General features: G+C 40.7%; 2 protein-coding genes across 25 annotated transcripts in view; both read right to left on the minus strand.

Moving 5' to 3' along the window:
- The window catches only part of Dop2 (dopamine receptor type D2), a 572,837-nt gene that overhangs the window by 553,226 nt on the left and 2,275 nt on the right, over positions 1–17,336 (minus strand).
- LOC116417694 lies at positions 8,021–8,929 on the minus strand. The gene has a single exon (XM_031932141.1). It carries the CDS (start codon positions 8,927–8,929, stop codon positions 8,021–8,023), a length of 909 nt encoding a protein of 302 aa, XP_031788001.1.

Here is a 17,336-nt window from a genome sequence, read left to right on the forward strand (position 1 = left end):
TCCCTGTCTGTATCGACTTCGATTTCTATATTACCTGCGGCTCTACATGCAGCAGAAATGAGGTGATAATCCTCTGCGGCATCTAAGTGAGTTTGGTCCCCCCTAAACTCCATGGAGCCAGCGTCGACCACCGGGGCTTTCACGCGACGGCGGGACTGGGCACTGTGGCTTAACCCGCTTGGGGTAGTAATGTTACTAACTCGTTTAGGTGTGTGTGTTAGGTTGTGTGAGTGTTTTTTTTCTTATGTGGCGTAGGCAGAACAAGCTCTGCACAAGTGGACCACCGACACCAGATCCCCACAGGTACTATCGTTAAACAATACTTCAGTGGGGCCCGTTAACTAGTCTTTTTTTGACTTCTTCTTAAAGTTTGACATTTCCGTACATACCCCATCCACCAAGGTGCTTAGGGGTTCAGGATCAAACTCGTCTTCTTCATTCTGCATCGTCCTGCCGTCATCTTCCTTTTGCATCGTCCAGCCGTCTGCTTTCTGCTGTATCGCCCGGTCGTCTACTTCGAACAGCATCGACCGGCCATCCTCTGGACCGACTCAACCCCGACACCTACGTTCCTCTGCATCGGATGTGGGAGTCTGGGCTCAATTCAGTTACCTACATTCCTCAGCATCGGTCTGAGGAGCACTTAGAGGTACTTAACCCTAGCTTCTACGTTCCTCTGCATCGGACAGGGGAGTGAGAGCTCAACTCTGTGATCTACGTTCCTCTGCGTCAGTCTGAGAAGCGTTTTGTATCTATTACCTAGTGGCCTTCGTCTAGTAACAGTTTTACTCAGCTATTTCGCCATGTCCTTCCCTTCTATTCTTTTTGTCATTTCTAACCTTCTTGATAATAGTCCTTACGTAGTTGTTTACTATGCACCAGCCATCTTTCGACGCTAGCATAGCTGTCATCATTAACTCAGGGGTCACCCTCGCCTGAAGATCCGGCTCGATTTTCTCTCGTTCCATTTCATATCGCGAACAGATGCAGAAGACATGCTTCACAGCTTCGCTTGCTTCCAAACATACTGGGCAATTTGGATTATCCTCTATCTTGAAGCGGTGTAGGTAGGCTTGAAAGCATTCATGTCTGCTCAAAAACTGCGTAAAGTAGTAATTCACTTCCCCGTGTCGTCTTTTGGTCCAGCCAACAATACATGGTATGAGGCGATGCGTCCATCGCCCATTTTCACTAGAGTCCCATCGTCTTTGCCACTCAGCTAGGGTCTGTTCCTTTGCGAATTTCCAAACTTCCTTTTGAGAATTGTCACCACGCCGGTTTTCTTCGTATATATTCTTTCGTTTTGTTGCTAGAAGGTAAATAGGCGGCATACTTAAAATAACGCACACTGCATCTTCTGATACTGTTCGGTAGGCAGAAGCGACCCGCAATGCACTGTATGTGTATATATACCGTAATATTTCTGGAACTACTCCGTCAATATCAATAAAATTTGACATGCATATCTATTTTTGGATTCTGAATCCGAGAAAAACAGTTATTTTTTATTTTCTTAACTATTTTTTTTATAGCCATTTTTTGATTTTTGAAAAACACTATTTTGCGTTTTTTTTATCATCCCATTGTTACAAACAATTCAGCTAAAATGCATTTGAAAGAGAATAAAATTACCTACTTTTCTCTGTTTGGTTCTCGGGATCGACCGCTTTGTTCGGCAGATAAAATGAAAAAGGTGATTTTTTTTTAATTTTTATCTCTTAAACTAAACAATATAACCTAACGAAAAAATCATGTCGATGGGTCACGTGTCAAACTATATTCCATTAAAATTTCAAGTGATTTGGCCACTTATTTTTTTAATAATAAATCGAATACTTAATAAAATAAGTTTTTTTTGTCCTTTGATTACGGACTTAAGAAGGCCTTATTGCACTTGAAATTTTAGTAAAAAATAGATATTTTATAGGTTTTGGCTAAGTTCATTGCGCAGCTTTCAAACCCCTATGGTTCTTAAGATAGTTTACCGGCTGCAGTGGTGCTCAATCGGGGTTTTTATTAGAAAATTCCTTTTTTAAGATATTATGCAGTGTTATCTAATGTCAAAACCTTACAATTCATAGTATCAAACATTAGAATGGCGATATAAATTGTTTAGAGCACAAAATACTCTCAAAACTTGTAAGAGAGAGGAACGCTGCGCACCTATATAGATATATTGATAGCATGGGATGAAAACTTTGAATTGTTGTATCTTAAAAAAAAGCATCGCTTGCCCTGTCCAACTTTTTCTCCATGATTTGTATTGCTATTTTACATCATAAGCTAGTTTTTAAAAAATATTATAAAAAAATTCGCTTCGCAATTCAACTAAATGTCCTCAAAAATCGGACTCGGTATAGGCTTCCCATGTTAAAATACAAAATTTCAAGGTTCAATATCTCTAAAAATAATGTCGTTTGGGGGGTAAAAAAAACACGTTGTAGAGGACACTTAATTGAACATGTAAAAAACGTTTGAGCGATATCCTAGGAAATTTAATATTCTGGCGAACTACCTTAAGATATCAAGGTTTTAATTTTTTATTTTTTTTGAAAATTATTTGATTCCTTATATCTCTAAAACAATGTAGTCAAATGCTTCAAAATATTTATTTAGTGATTTACCATAAAAAAGCTATCTGTTGCTAAAATTTTTAACGATTTCGTCGAGCGGTTTTCAAGGAAAGAGCTAAAATGTAAAATTGATTTTTCCCAATACTTTTGCTTCTTTTTAAAGGGTGACGTTTCACGTCATTAAAGTCCCTTCCCTATGAATTCATGTTATACTGATATATATATATGTGTGTGTGTGCGTGTGTGTGTGTGTGTGTGTGTGGTTCTCTGTCAAATCGAAGATAAAAAATTTTTTTTTTCTTCAACTTAAGTTAAATATGTTCCAGAAACAGTTTCCAATGCAACTGAATTTTTTCAGATTTTTAAATTACTTTTTACCAAAATGGTAGGGAGCCAAAAAAGTCAATTTTTGCAATTTTTGGGTTTTCAGCACAAATTAATTAATTCGTAGCTCCTCAGGGAAGCATTTTTCACTATAGACATGGATATACTTTTTTTTGTAAAATTGTATACTCTTAAAAATAATATTTTTTAATAAAATGTTTAATAATACAAGTTAACACGTGAGTTTTATTAAATTTTATTTAAAACAATTTGTGACGAGACACGAGTCTTGCACATGTAAATACGTGTGAAGGCAGCCACAATAGACGCGGCATGCGCAGCGAGCGCGCGCGCGCACAAAGAACAAAAGGCGAATCCGCACGACGCGGATTGAGCGCGCGCGTGCAAATCCGCAAGGCGAGTCCGCACGAGCGCGGAGCGCGGCAGCCAGCGAGCAACTCAGCGGCGACGCGCCAGGCGGCGCAAGCGGCGCACGCTGTGCGCCGTGAACGCACCTATACACATCCGCGCCGCGCGCCTTTATAAGGGGAATCGCGCGGCTCAACGGGCAGTTCTACTCGAGCTCCACTCCGGGTAGTATCGTGCGCACACGTTACTACAAGGAAAAGCGAGATATAGACCTACGCCGACGAAATCATCTCGTGAGCCCACGTGACAATTTGGTAGACGAACCGTAACCCGAAACTCCGAATTGCCATCGTGAGCACACCAGGCAACCCAGAACACTCGAACGACACCGAGCCTCGTCTACGTGAGCACACGTGGGCGACACCCGGTGCCACCGTAAACTCCTAACCTACATTCCGACACATTGCTGCCTCCCTCTGCCACTGTGAGCCCACAGGGTTAAGGGAGTAACAATAGTTCCGCCGGTGATTCGCCCGGTTGTGCGCTCACTTCCTGGTGAAACAAAGGTAAATTCCTAACCAACGAAGCCAGCCTTACGCCGACATCTCACGACTCGCTTTATCTTTGTGTGCACACAGCATAAAGAGAGGAACGAGACGAGCGACGAAGATTTGTGAAGCCGTGTGCTCACGACTCCACAAATCCGAGGGATAACCTCAAAACACCGTGACACTATCCCGGTCGTTACTGTGCGCACACAGAGCGGTCGAAATCGTTGTTACACGACACATTTGGATCGGCGTAGCCGTGCGCACACGACTCCACCATACCGAATGAATTCCTAACCTCAAAATCCGCCACCGACCCGTCATACCGCCACGGAACCGATACACCGCAGCCGCGAACACCGAATCATTCTTGTCACGAAATCGCGTATATGATCCTATAAATTGTTAACCGCGTTAGTTTAAACAATTCTACTTGTAAAGGCGAAGTATTTTTAACAAGACGTATAATTGATTTCTGTTTTAGCCGGGATTTAACAACTTATTCCAAGTGCTAATGTTTAACCAAGAAATAAATGTTGTTATTGTTGAGAATATAAAATCAGACTCTTTTTTTGCTCCTTTCCCCTATCCTGATCCTGGAACCAACTGACTATCCAGTCTCTTGGGGAAAGTTAAACCGTTACAAATTATAATAAAGACTTTTCAGCTTAGAAGGCAAAAAATTATGTTACAGCTTCGTCAGAAGCCAAAGTTTGAAAAAGTGCCACTCATTCGTATGCCATTTACAAAATTTCTTGCTAAAAATGATTTTTGGGTAGAGCTTTGTCTCAGTTGGTGCGAAATGCCCCATGTATATTTTAATTTTTAGTTAAAAAAAAATCAAATTTTAATCGGTAATTGAATGAAATTCAATCAACGATTAAATTTTAATCGTCAATTGAAAAAATTGTAGTTTACGATTAAATTTATATTTAATTTAATCTCGTTATATTTCGACAATAATTCAACTTTGAAATATATATAATCCACAAATTTATAATAATAGAAATGTTAAACACAAACAATAATAAAATATTATACCATTATTACAATATAATTTTATTTTAAAATCAGGAGTAATTACATCATAACATTAAAGCAGAATACTTACTAGTGGTTATTAAAAAAAAGGTTTAAATTTTTTAAAATATTATTTTAAAAACAACTTATTGAATACTTAACGATCATTCTCCACACAAATATTGACACACATTTATCGCATTTTTAATGAAAACGGAGAAATTCAATAAAACACTTTATCCATAAGCAAAGGTTTATGGTAAAAAAAATAATCGTAAAGCCAATATAATTCCAAAAATACTTAAATTATTTTTGCAAATTATTAAATTTGGCTTGAAATTTTTTCTTTGCTTTAAACTTTCGCGGATATATTTAGAGGTTTTTACAATGAAGCAAAGCTCCTTTTAGATTATAATAAAAAAATGTTTAATATGATTTATCAGATTTACATCTTAATAATAACAATTAGAATGTTCCATCGATAAACTATAACGACGGGACGGCAAGTGTGCATTAAAATAATATTTTTAAAAATTGTAACCTTTTTTTTAATAACCACTAGTCAGCTGATCTTATCTCACCTGCTGAACTTAAATGCTTGATGCTTGACATATATAAAATTGATTTTACTACATTCATTAGCGTATATTTATGCCCTGGTAAAAATGCTTACCAACGGTAAGTTGGCCAAAGTGCCGGTTTTAGCAGGTTGGTTGGTCAACCATAATCAACTGTTGGCTTATTTTCTGCCAGGGTGGAGACCAAACTTATAGTTGCCAATGTTTTACCTTGTAAGAGGTTTTTTTCAAATCGATTTCATACCCGTTTAATGCGTTTAATTAAAGTTCAGTAGAAATCACCTTGCGGATAAACGACCTTTCGAGAGCCTTATTATCTTATGTATCTTGTCTTTGAGGACCTACAGCTGTTGCTATTGAGCAAGCTTGATCATCTTGGGCGTGAGGGTCTTGATGATACAAGTGGGCAGCAGCGGTAGGCTTGGATTTGTGGCTGGGTATCACGGATATGCTAAGCTTGAGGTTGGTCGGACTTCCGACACTGCCGATCTAAGGGGGCCGCGTTGGCTCCTTGTTGACGTCGATCGCCTTCTCCTTGTCCTCGAACTGGATCAGACGTTCCGTCGCAAACTCGTTCTCGTGCTCTTGTTGTCTAACGCGCCGTTTTCGGCTTGATGGTCTTGAGCGCCAAGTGTCATTTGCTGCTCATCGGAGCAGCTCCGGCAGTCGTCGTTGCGGCGCTCGTTAATTGTGGCCAACTCTGCTGCCCTAATATGTGAGGGCTGTTCGAAACCGCTGTAACGGAAGAAGAAGGAAGACCTTGTCGTTCATTGTCGACTCATTGCAAAGAAACAAGGGTATAAGGTCTTAAAGAGAGCATATAGTTGCCGTTGAGGAGATTGAAGTACGAGTCAAACAACCATAGATGTGGAGGTCGGCATGGCAGGGGACGAAGTCGTCTTCGAGCTCGAGCGGCGAGAGCTCGTGAAGTTAAAAACGAGCTCATCGATTTTCCGTGGATCTCGGTGTCGATTGGCCAATTTCTAGTCCACCAATATGAACCAAGGGTCACAAGATGTTCGCTGATGTAGAGCATGCTGTTGTTTACTATCTGGATTTACACGTCGTGTTTGTGATGGGGTAAGGGTAAAAATTTTGAAAAATAAATATTTGAAAGGCAAAAATTACGAATTGAATTATAACGAAAAGTGAAATTTAAAGTCCTAGAATATTGGAAAGGTATGATTTTGAAAACCTAAATTTGGAAATTCCTAAAAATATCGCTTTTGCAATATTTTAACTACAAATATCACCTTTCGCAATATATCAATTCAACATTTTTGTTTTATAAATTTTTTTTTCAAAATCTCAGTTTATAAATTCTGAATTTCTAATCTTTACCCTGTCTAATTTTTTTTTTTAATTTTTACCCTCACCCTTTGTGATGATCCACGCGAGTGCTTGCGTCGAGTCTTGGCAGGTGTTCGGCGTCTAAGTATTAGATACATTAATTTTTCGAGAGGTACACTAGCGGTAGGGTGAAGGTTCTTTGATAAACGCACGATCATGCACAATCGCACACTGTCGCGCACTATCGTGCACAATAGACAGATTCGCGAGAGTTTTTACGCACCACGCAGCTCCGAAATACCACTGTTTTAGGCTATGTTTATGTTTACACAAGGCCGGGCGTACTCTGCTGTTGCGTGTGCCTCTGTCCTATCAAACAAACACTGATGCGCGTTTGTAAACGATGCAAGAAAAACTAGATAAAGACAACTAGACAACTTCTAGTTTGAAAAATCTAGTTCTCTTGCCTCAGAATCTTTATGTAGATAAGTAGATGCTGACTCCGTCCGTTCGGCTCTCTGCAACTGCGATTCGTTTTGTAAAATGCAGCGACGCTTAGCGGACACCTCTCTCACTCTTTTACTATTAGAGTTGCACATAATTAATATGTTCTGGAGACATTCGCGGCGTAGTATAGTATATTGCACTGCTCGCTGAAGATAACCTATTATCATGACATACCTTGTATTGTTGTACTTAAAAAGATGAGAATCGCACATGACCAAAATTTTAACAAATTATCGCAAATTAATTTTTGATCATAGTTATTTTGCTAAAAGAGAGATTTTTAAAGCAAAATATTATGATCATTAGAATGTTCTCATTAAAATCTCAATAACTAATACTCAAACATAAGCATCTAAGACATATCAGACAAAAAATCATTGGAGATAATAAAACACATCTAGGTTTAATAGCAAATTCATATAATAGGGTCGCGCTGCTGCCCGACGGCACAGTGTATAAATGTTTGACGTCAATACCCAACTACATCACTATAGACGATATTTGGAGTTGCTATTATCCGCAGAGAGGAAAGGAGCCGACAGGTGGAGAACCAGGTCTCTGAATGAGTAGACGGTTTCTATCTAAAGCGCTTTATTATTACATCTAACTAAGTCTAAGTAGTAAAATCTAAAGTAAGTGGTAATCTAAAATCGTGATGAACAATGCGGCCTTGAGAGGACCGCTCAGGGAGACCACTCAGAACAATCTGACTAAACCAACTCCTCGGAGCTACATCTGAGGCGGCTGTTGACTCGAGAGAGGTGGATTTGGCCTCTGGTGGTCTGGGGGTTCCGGCTCGGTGATTCGCGGCTCAGAAGAACTCTCTCGGCACCAATAGTTGTTTGCACCTCGATCGCGGCGCCGACGTAGCTGGTTGTGTCGCCACATCTACTTCCCCTCCAGTGATCAGCCCAGGAACCGCTGAGAACGTTACATGCCGTGTACTTGAAGGCTGAGCGGCTCTTGTTGGAGGCTGCGTAGATTCTGCCGGTGGAGTGGCGTCTGCTTGTGACTGAGCTGGTGTCTGAGGTGGAGGTAAAGTTCGGTCGGCTGGCTCAGAGGCTTCCAGGTACGCTGGCTTCAGCTGATCTGTAGTGACCGTTTTCTCTGTGCCCTTATCCTCGATAACGAATGTACGGTGATCCGTGCGCTTGATTACGCGATGTGGGCCTGTGTACGGCTGCTCCAGAGGTTTGCGTATGCTGTCGACCCTTTTGAACACGTGCCTACTGCTGTGCAAGTCCCTGAAACAAAAAGGATGCGGTGTCGTGTGCCTCGATGCTGGTACCGGCCTGATGCTATTGAAGAGCTGTTTAAGGCTGGACACGAAGTTCGTCTGGTTCGCTGTTGTTGTTGTCGAAATGAAAAACTCTCCTGGTAGGCGGAGCGTTGTGCCATATAGCATCTCAGCCGGGGAAGCTTTGAGGTCCTCTTTGTAGGCTGAGCGTAGACCCAGGAGTACTGTTGGTAAACAGTCTGTCCAAGCGTGCGCGCAGCAGCCCAGGGCTGCTTTGAGGGTCCTGTGGAACCGCTCTACCATCCCGTTTGACTGAGGGTGGTAGGATGTCGTATGTATCAGCTTGGCACCTAGTAATTGCGCGAGCTCCTTGAATAGTCCCGACTCAAATTGAGCTCCCTGGTCCGATGTAATATAGAGTGGTGTGCCATAGAGTGTGATCCAATGATCCAACAGAGCTTTAGCGACTGTCGCTGTCTGCATGTTAGGCAGTGGGACTGCCACAGGCCAGCGAGAGAATCTGTCGATTATCTTCAGACAATATTGCATACCTTGTTCGAGGGGCAATTTGATGAGGTCTACATGGATGTGCTCGAATCGGTTGTCCGGTTCCTGGAATCTTCCCAGGGCTTCGCGATTGTGGCGGCTGACCTTGGAAAGTTGACAAGGCAGACACTCGCGAGCTCAGCGCGCCGTGTCTTTACGCATTCCTGGCCAGACGAACTTTTGTGCTACCGATCTACTCGTTGCTCTGATGCTCGGATGTGCGACACCGTGAAGGACATTGAAGGCTGTCTTGCGAAGCTTGACTGGAAGATATGGGCGTACGAGATTGTTCTCGGTGCTGCAGTAGATTGGGTTGCCTTCAATCTCTAGAAGTGCGAGAGCGAGTGCTGAATTTCCTAGGAGGTTTGGCAGCTCTGGATCCGTGAGCTGAGCCTCCGAGATGGTCGCTGCATCGAGGATGGTTGGCATGCTGATCGTTGCTGTGAGAGTTTCTTTGCTTGGGTCTTTGGTTGTCGCTGTTTCTTCTGCGAGTATTGCTCTAGAGAGCGCGTCCGCTACGAGGTTGTCTCGGCCTGGGGTGTGTACGATTTTTGCGTCGAATCGAAGTATGTACTCCAGGTGCCTTGCCTGCCTGGGTGATGCCTTGTCTGCGCGTTGCTTTGCTGCATGAACGAGAGGGCGATGGTCCGTGTGGATTGTGAAAGGACGTCCTTCTAGCATCCTCTCGAAACGCTTAATTGCTTCGTAAACTACGAGAAGCTCCCTGTCATATGTACTGTAGCGTTTCTGCGTGTCGCTGAGCTTCTGCGAAAAGAAACCCAGGGGTTTCCAGCTTCCGTCTGGCTGCTGTTGTTCGATGGCGGCTCCTATGGCGATGTCAGACGCGTCAGTTCTGAGTGCCAGTGCTGCATCCGGATTGAAGAAGGTAGTGCAGGCTGCATCAGCTATGCTGGCCTTGCACAGCTGAAATGCCTGTTTCGCCTCTTCCGTCCACTTGAGCTTGGCTCTCTTGGTTAGCCCCTTTAGCAGGTCATGCAGTGGAGCTTGGTTGGCTGCAGCATTGGGGAGGCAGCGTCTATAGTAATTGCACACGCCGAGGAAACGTCGCAGTTCTGTGGCCGTAGTTGGCTCCGGGTATGCCTTGATTGCCTCTACCTTGGTAGGTGGTGGATTGAAACCATCTTTGGAGACCTCGTAGCCTAGAAAGAGAGCTTGCGGTTGCCCGAAGGTGCATTTTGATGCGTTTACCTTGAGATTGGCTTGGCGTAGGGCTTCGAACAGCTGGCGCAAATGTTGATGGTGCTCCTCATGGTCGTTAGAGGCTACGAAGATGTCGTCTACGTAGGCTTTGGCGAATGGTAGCTTCCGCAGGATGTTGTCCATGGCGCGTTGCATGGTCTGGGTCGCGTTCTTGAATCCTAGGGATGTTCCCAAAAATTCATACAGTCCGAATGGCGTTGTTACAGCTGTCTTCTCGATGCTCTCCTCGTCGATGGGAATCTGATAGAAGGCTTTACGAAGGTCGATTGTCGAAAACACGTTCCCGGGGCTGCTCTGCAGAAGGTCCTCTATGATGGGCAGGGGATAGCGATCCGGGATAGTGATGGCGTTTAATCCGCGGTAGTCGCCTGCGGGTCTAAATGTCGCTCCTTTAGGTACCATATGCAGTGGGCTTGCCCACTTGCCGGATCCAGGCCTGATGATACCCTGGTCTAAAAGTTCCTGGAAGATGTTTTGAACTGCTCGCAGTTTCTCGCCCATTAACCTGCGGTATCGCTCTACGACAGGTGGCCCCGTGGTGTTGATTACGTGCTTTACAGGGAAACCCGGTGAACAGGCTGGGCTGATGTTGGTGTCGAATATGTCTGCGAATTCTTGTAGCAGAGCTGCGTACTTCTTAGCTAGTGGCCCGTTGTGCTGTTGCAGTGCCTCGATGGACGATACAGTGCGTACTGTCGCTTCCTTCAGAGCCCCCCGCGGTGAGAGAAACGTAGTGGCATCGACGATCCTTTTCTTCTTGACGTCTACGATGAGACTATGCTGTATGAGAAAGTCTGCTCCGAGTATAGCGTGTGGCACATCGGCGACGATCGCTTCACAAGCAAAATTGCGACGTAGTCCTAGGCTTAGCTCTAGTCGGTGAATTCCGTACGTAGCGATTTCGGATTTATTGGCAGCGTGTAGCGTTAGTGGCTGCTTATTCAACGGTGTCTTTATTAGAGATTTCGGCACGAGTGTTGCCACAGATCCGGTGTCGACAAGAAATAAAATGGAGGTGCTTGGGTCCCTTATAAACAGGCGGTTTTCTTTTAGCTTTTCGCTGACCTCTGCCACCTGGTTCAGAGGCTGCTTGTTTAGTTTCACAGCATAGCCGGTTGGAAGCTACATGGCTTCGTGCAGTTTATCGCGCTGGCGCCGTATTTATTGTGGTACCAGCACCAATCTGGTCGATTTGCTGGCGAGCGCCCTCTTTGACGGGAATTGCTGCGCTCTCGTCTTCTGCCAAGTTGCGAGTTGTTGCGTTGCGATGCCTGTGATCCCCTTTCTAGGGCTTGCCGCGTTAGAGCTATTAACTCTATCATGGTCGTCTGCAATGCTGTTAGCTGCTGCTGTATGGGGTCGACCTCACGGGTAGGTGTGCTGTACCCGGAAGAAGCGCATGAGGTGTTCCCTGCAGGGTTGACAGACGATATCTGGATATTTTGATGAATGAGTTTGTCGGCAGCTTCCAGGAGATCATCGACAGCGTCGACCTTGAAGAGGCTGAGGTACATCTGGGCCGGTTTGGGAAGAAGGGCTAGCCACATCACCTTGAGAGCCGGCTCTAAAATTTTGTCGCCTGCCATGCTCTTCATTTTTCTCCATAATTGCGACGGTTTGCTGTTGCCAAGCTCTAGGTTGGTGAGGAGCTTAAGCAGTGTGGAGTCTGGCGATTCGGTTGTGCGCTTAATGATGGCGTCCTTCAAAACCTTGTAGGGCTCCGTTTCCGGCTTGTCTCGTTTGATGTCCTGGAGATCTTCGATGGTGTTTGCATCTAACGCACCTACAACAGAGTTAAACTTCGCCATTTCATCGGTGATTTTATGTTTGTCGAAGAGAGCCTCGGTCTGAATAAACCAGAGCGTTGGTTGAGAGCGCCAAAATGGGCTGAGTGAGCAGTTGTTCGCCATGTTGTCAGCGTCGGTTGGTGCCACGTCAAGAGCGTCTTTAAAATCTTGATCGTGAATGCCGTCTTCTTCGTGGTCAGCGGATGTATGCGACGTTTTTGTTGAGTTCTTTTTGCGTAGCGTTGCTTCGAGGAAGGCATGTGAATCTGCGAAAGTTGGTGCTGTTATACCTAGTTGGCGATCTGACTGGCGTAAGGTCAGGGATTCATCGCGTTTTCCGCGTACTCTTCCAGTCATGCCCTATGGGCTTGGTTGTTACGGAGATGGTTTGTTTGGATTCCTTTCACTTATTGCAGTTTTTCGGCTGACTCTGGGCTCGGAGAAATAGCGTCGCGTCGTGGTGAAAATCACTTGGTCATGCGAAACGTCGTTAGAAGATCGGCGAGTTGAGCGTGTTATTGTTATTGCGCTGCGTCATTGATGTTGTTGATTTGCTGAAGTTTTGGTGTTAGACGAGTGGTCCCAAATGTTTTCCTGATATCTCCATTCTGGTCTTCTCTGGATTGACTTCCTTGTTTGTTTTATAGTCGGGGTCACCACTTTGGAGTTGCTATTATCCGCAGAGAGGAAAGGAGCAGACAGGTGGAGAACCAGGTCTCTGGATGAGTAGACGGTTTCTATCTAAAGCGCTTTATTATTACATCTAACTAAGTCTAAGTAGTAAAATCTAAAGTAAGTGGTAATCTAAAATCGTGATGAACAATGCGGCCTTGAGAGGATCGCTCAGGGAGACCACTCAGAACAATCTGACTAAACCAACTCCTCGGCGCTACATCTGAGGCGGCTGTTGGCTCGAGAGAGGTGGATTTGGCCTCTGGTGGTCTGGAGGTTCCGGCTCGGTGATTCGCGGCTCAGAAGAACTCTCTCGGCACCAATAGTTGTTTGCGCCTCGATCGCGGCGCCGACGTAGCTGGTTGTGTCGCCACAGATAAATGGGAAATTGCGAAATGTTCGTCATGGTGACGGTCATAGTTTTTGAGATGTTTTTCACATCGAGATCTGACGATGAGATGAATTGACTTAAAAAAGGCGCGATATAACATAGATGTTGATGTCATGTTAATTGAACTGCTTCGATTGGTTATTAGAGTCGTACAACAGATATATGACATTGTGATTGTTTTAACTCGGATTCTGATATACTTAACACGGGATCTGCTGCCATATTATGGCGCGTTTATAGAAGTTACTATGTCAGTTCTGTCTATTTATGAGCTAATACTATAAATTTATTTGCAAACTAATATAAAAATTTAAGATAAAAAATATTAAATGAAAAAATATACTAATGTGTTAATTTAAGCCATATTTCGTGGAGCGCGTGGTAGCATGGCAGCCGGTAGGGTAAATTGCGTACGTTATTATACTAATAATAATATTAATTATTTTAATTAAATGTTTAAGAATTAGCGATTGATTAAATATAAGTGTATATATATTTTATTTTCAATATATTTCCTTTTTTTAAATATCATTAATTGTTTTTCATTATTCAAAATATTGAGTCTTAATTAAAGTGGTATATTTTATACCTCAGACAAAAATCTCTTCTTGTATTTTATACGATAAAAACTGGATAAAATTAGCCCCTAATTTAGGTTACACATTTTTTACTGATACATAACCATTTGACAGTTATTATTATAGCGAATAGCGAAACAGGGTCTAAGTATACAACGAATGTAACAAAAAAAATTTTTAACTGCAGCAGACAATGTCTAGGTATCAACATTACCTCCCGAATGGCGAGACATGGTCTATGATATAACGCACTAAGTATACAACGAATGTACCGAAAAAAAAAGTTCACTTCCTGTAGATAATATCCAGGTGTCAGAATGATCCTGCGGTTAACCCATTATAGTTATGGTAAATGATATATAGTGTTACCTTTAAAATAACACCAAGTTAAACCACTAAGAAACCACGTTTATAATCATAAGTATATTATCAGCGACATATACTTATGATTATAAACGAGGTTTCCGAAATTCCAAGAATTCCAGAAAATTTTAAAAATCTTAAAAATCCCCCCTTAAAAATCCAAGTGCGATATTTCATCTTTACATTAAAATATTGCAATATTGGGGCACTAAAGAAAAAAACTGTAGCTAATTCATTGGCACGTAGCTTCCTCCAACTAAATTTATAGGTCCAATAAATAAAATATTGTTCTAATATACAGTATATCTGCCTGCTAATGTGTTAGGCGGTTTTTGATACATAATTTAATATATAAGTTTTGGATGGTTCATTGTCCAAAAGTTTGCAGACCCCTCTATTTTTTTATTATAGAATACGAACACTGCCGTCAATTTTTGTTCACATGCGTGTTCCTAACCAACCTAACCATCAAAACAGGCTATTCATTAGATAGGTCGCTCGCGCAATTTTCGAGAAAACGATTGTTACATTTTAGCTCTTTACTTGAAAACCGCTTGACGAAATCGTTTGAAATTTCAGCAGCAGATAACTTTTTATATGGTGAATCGACAAATAAAATTTTGAAGTGTTTGATTACATTACTTTAGAGACATAAGGAATCAAAAAATTTTCAAAAAAAAATTAAAACCTTGATATCTTACGAACCATAGTGGTTTGAAAGCTGTGCAATGAACTTAGCCTAAAAACATAAAATATCTACTTTTTCCCAAAAACTTAAGTGCAAAAAGGCCTTTTTACATCCGTAATCGAGGCACAAAAAAACTGATTTTTTTCAGTTTTCGATTTATTACTGAAAAAATAAGTAGTCAAATCACTTGAAATTTTAATGGGATATAGTTTGACACGTGACCCATCGAGATAATTTTTTTGCGAGGTTAATATGTTTAGTATCAAAGATATGAATTTTTTAAAATAAATCACCTTTTTCATTTTATCTGCCGAACAAAGCGGTCAATCGCGAGGAGCAAACGAGGAAAAGTAGGTAATTTTATTCTCTTTCAAATGCATTATAGCTAAATTGTTTGTAACAATGGGATGATTGAAAAAAACGCAAAATCGTGTTTTTCAAAAATCAAAAAATAACCATAAAAAATAGTTGAGAAAATAAAAAATAACTGTTTTTCCCGAATTCAAAATTCAAAAATATATATGCATGTCAAATTTTATTGATATTGACGAAGTAGTTGCAGAAATATTACGGTATACATACACACACACACACACATCCATACGGACATTTTATAAAAATCACTTGATTTAAACTTCTAACACACCAAAAAGTATTTTCTAAAAGTTTTGACGAAACTCAAAATTTTACTATTACAAAGCTTCCTCTAGGAAAATAAAACGGTAGGAATATTCTTAGATGTTGGAACTCATGTGACAGTTAAAAAAATCAATTATTATTGGAGAAATTTGAATAAATTGAAGTAGAAATGACGTTTTGGACAGAAATTTAAGCAAATTAATAATATGTAAATTAAATTTTAATTTTACGGTTATACACGGAGAGAAATGTATCACTAAATATTCCTACAATTTTCATACAAAATTACTATACTGTATAGTAACCAGGAGACAAACTCGACTTATATTAAATTTTAGTATACGGTATAGTAAAATTTCAGATCACCAGATTTCACTATACTACATAGCAATTTTTACTATACCGCATAACAAAATTTATGGATACTAAAGCTTTTTAAAAATATTTTTGGCCCTTTTATTTTGCCGTTTGTTGGTGCTTTTTCTCTTATTTGTGTTTGTTGCAGGCGAATTTTCATTTATTTATTTGTTACATTTAATCTCGAAGTCGCATCGCATAGAATTTCATGATATCCTAATTTACATACATCGCAAGCTAATTATCACACATGTCGCAACCTAACAACGCATAGCTAGACTAATCGCATTTATATTTATATATAATGTTCCGATCTGGAAGTTCCTTATATACTAACCGAACAGTTTGTCGTCACTTGCGAGTGGAGTTTACGAGTCGCATCCTAGTGGCAGTAAGTTATCAGGCGAATTCCTGTCATCGGTTTGAGTTACGACGAATTTTTTAGCTCTGTCGGTAATTTTTTACCGACGTAACACAGCGAGTCAAAGCGCAGTGCAATTTTTACTATACTGGTATAGCAATTTTTGATGAATGTATAGTAAATATTCACACAAACATACTATATTTTCTGCTTAAGTTGAGTTTGTCTCCTGATTAGGAGAAAATATAGTAATTTTTAGTGATACATTTCTCTCCGTGTAAGTTAATTGCTAATTAAAGCCTAATTGAATTAAAAATCTAATCAATTATCTGCAATCCTGATAATATATTATGTTTTTTTTTCATAGCATGATAAGCTATGAAATCTTAGCCTGGAGTAGAGTGTTTACAAATAATCGAGATCTGGTACAAAAATAACAAAGTAAAATATTGAAGATAATTAATAAAAATAGTTTCAACGTACATGATAGCCCTCTAAACCTAGAGCAATTTTTTATCTTCGAGACACTGAGGCCACATTATATAGACCTTAAAACACAGTTTTTAAGTTGTATAAGTGTTACTAGGAATAAGAGTTGAATTATTCCTAAAAGTTATATAAAAGAGTCAGTGAGCAACTCAGTTTTCCTATTGAAAACAAATACTTTGTTACAAAGAAATAAGAATACCTGTAAGAATATAAAATTATGCAAAGCAGATCAATCCTTAAAGAATTTGTAAATTATTTCAAATAAATTAACAGACATTATTGGAATACCGAATATAGACAAAGTTTCTTGTTATGCGAATGCTTAATTCCAGAGCCTTTTAAATTTTAAAACTATAAGGGAACAATTTTTGGCTATCTCAGAAAGCAATGTTCTTAACTATGCGTTAAACAAACATATTGTAAAAATTAAGCCTTATATCAAAGCACTAAGAGAACTTGCTGGTAAACAATATACTTTTTTGGATTGACGCAAGATGTTGCGGAATTCATAATGCATCTTTGTGACAAATCTACAAATTAACGTTTTATCATACAAAATTAATTAATTGCGCATATGCAATGCACCTGTTGCAATGACACACGTTTCAGTAATCTTATACACGCCATTACCTACTAATTCTTGCGTTTCCAGAAATCGCACATATTTGCAATTTGCAAGGCATGATTCATTATAATATAGGAAAATAGAATAGTACGATTGTCATTTGTGAAAATGCATACAAACTCAATGGATTTCAAGTTAAAAAATTGAAATAACTAAAATATGTATAAGATGTA

Source organism: Nasonia vitripennis, assembly GCF_009193385.2.
Source record: "Nasonia vitripennis strain AsymCx chromosome 1 unlocalized genomic scaffold, Nvit_psr_1.1 chr1_random0006, whole genome shotgun sequence".
Lineage (NCBI taxonomy): Eukaryota > Metazoa > Arthropoda > Insecta > Hymenoptera > Pteromalidae > Nasonia > Nasonia vitripennis.

Coding starts and splice junctions, on each gene's coding strand:
- LOC116417694 (XM_031932141.1), bottom strand. CDS start 8,929: ATGCAGACAGCGACAGTCGCTAAAGCTCTGTTGGATCATTGGATCACA.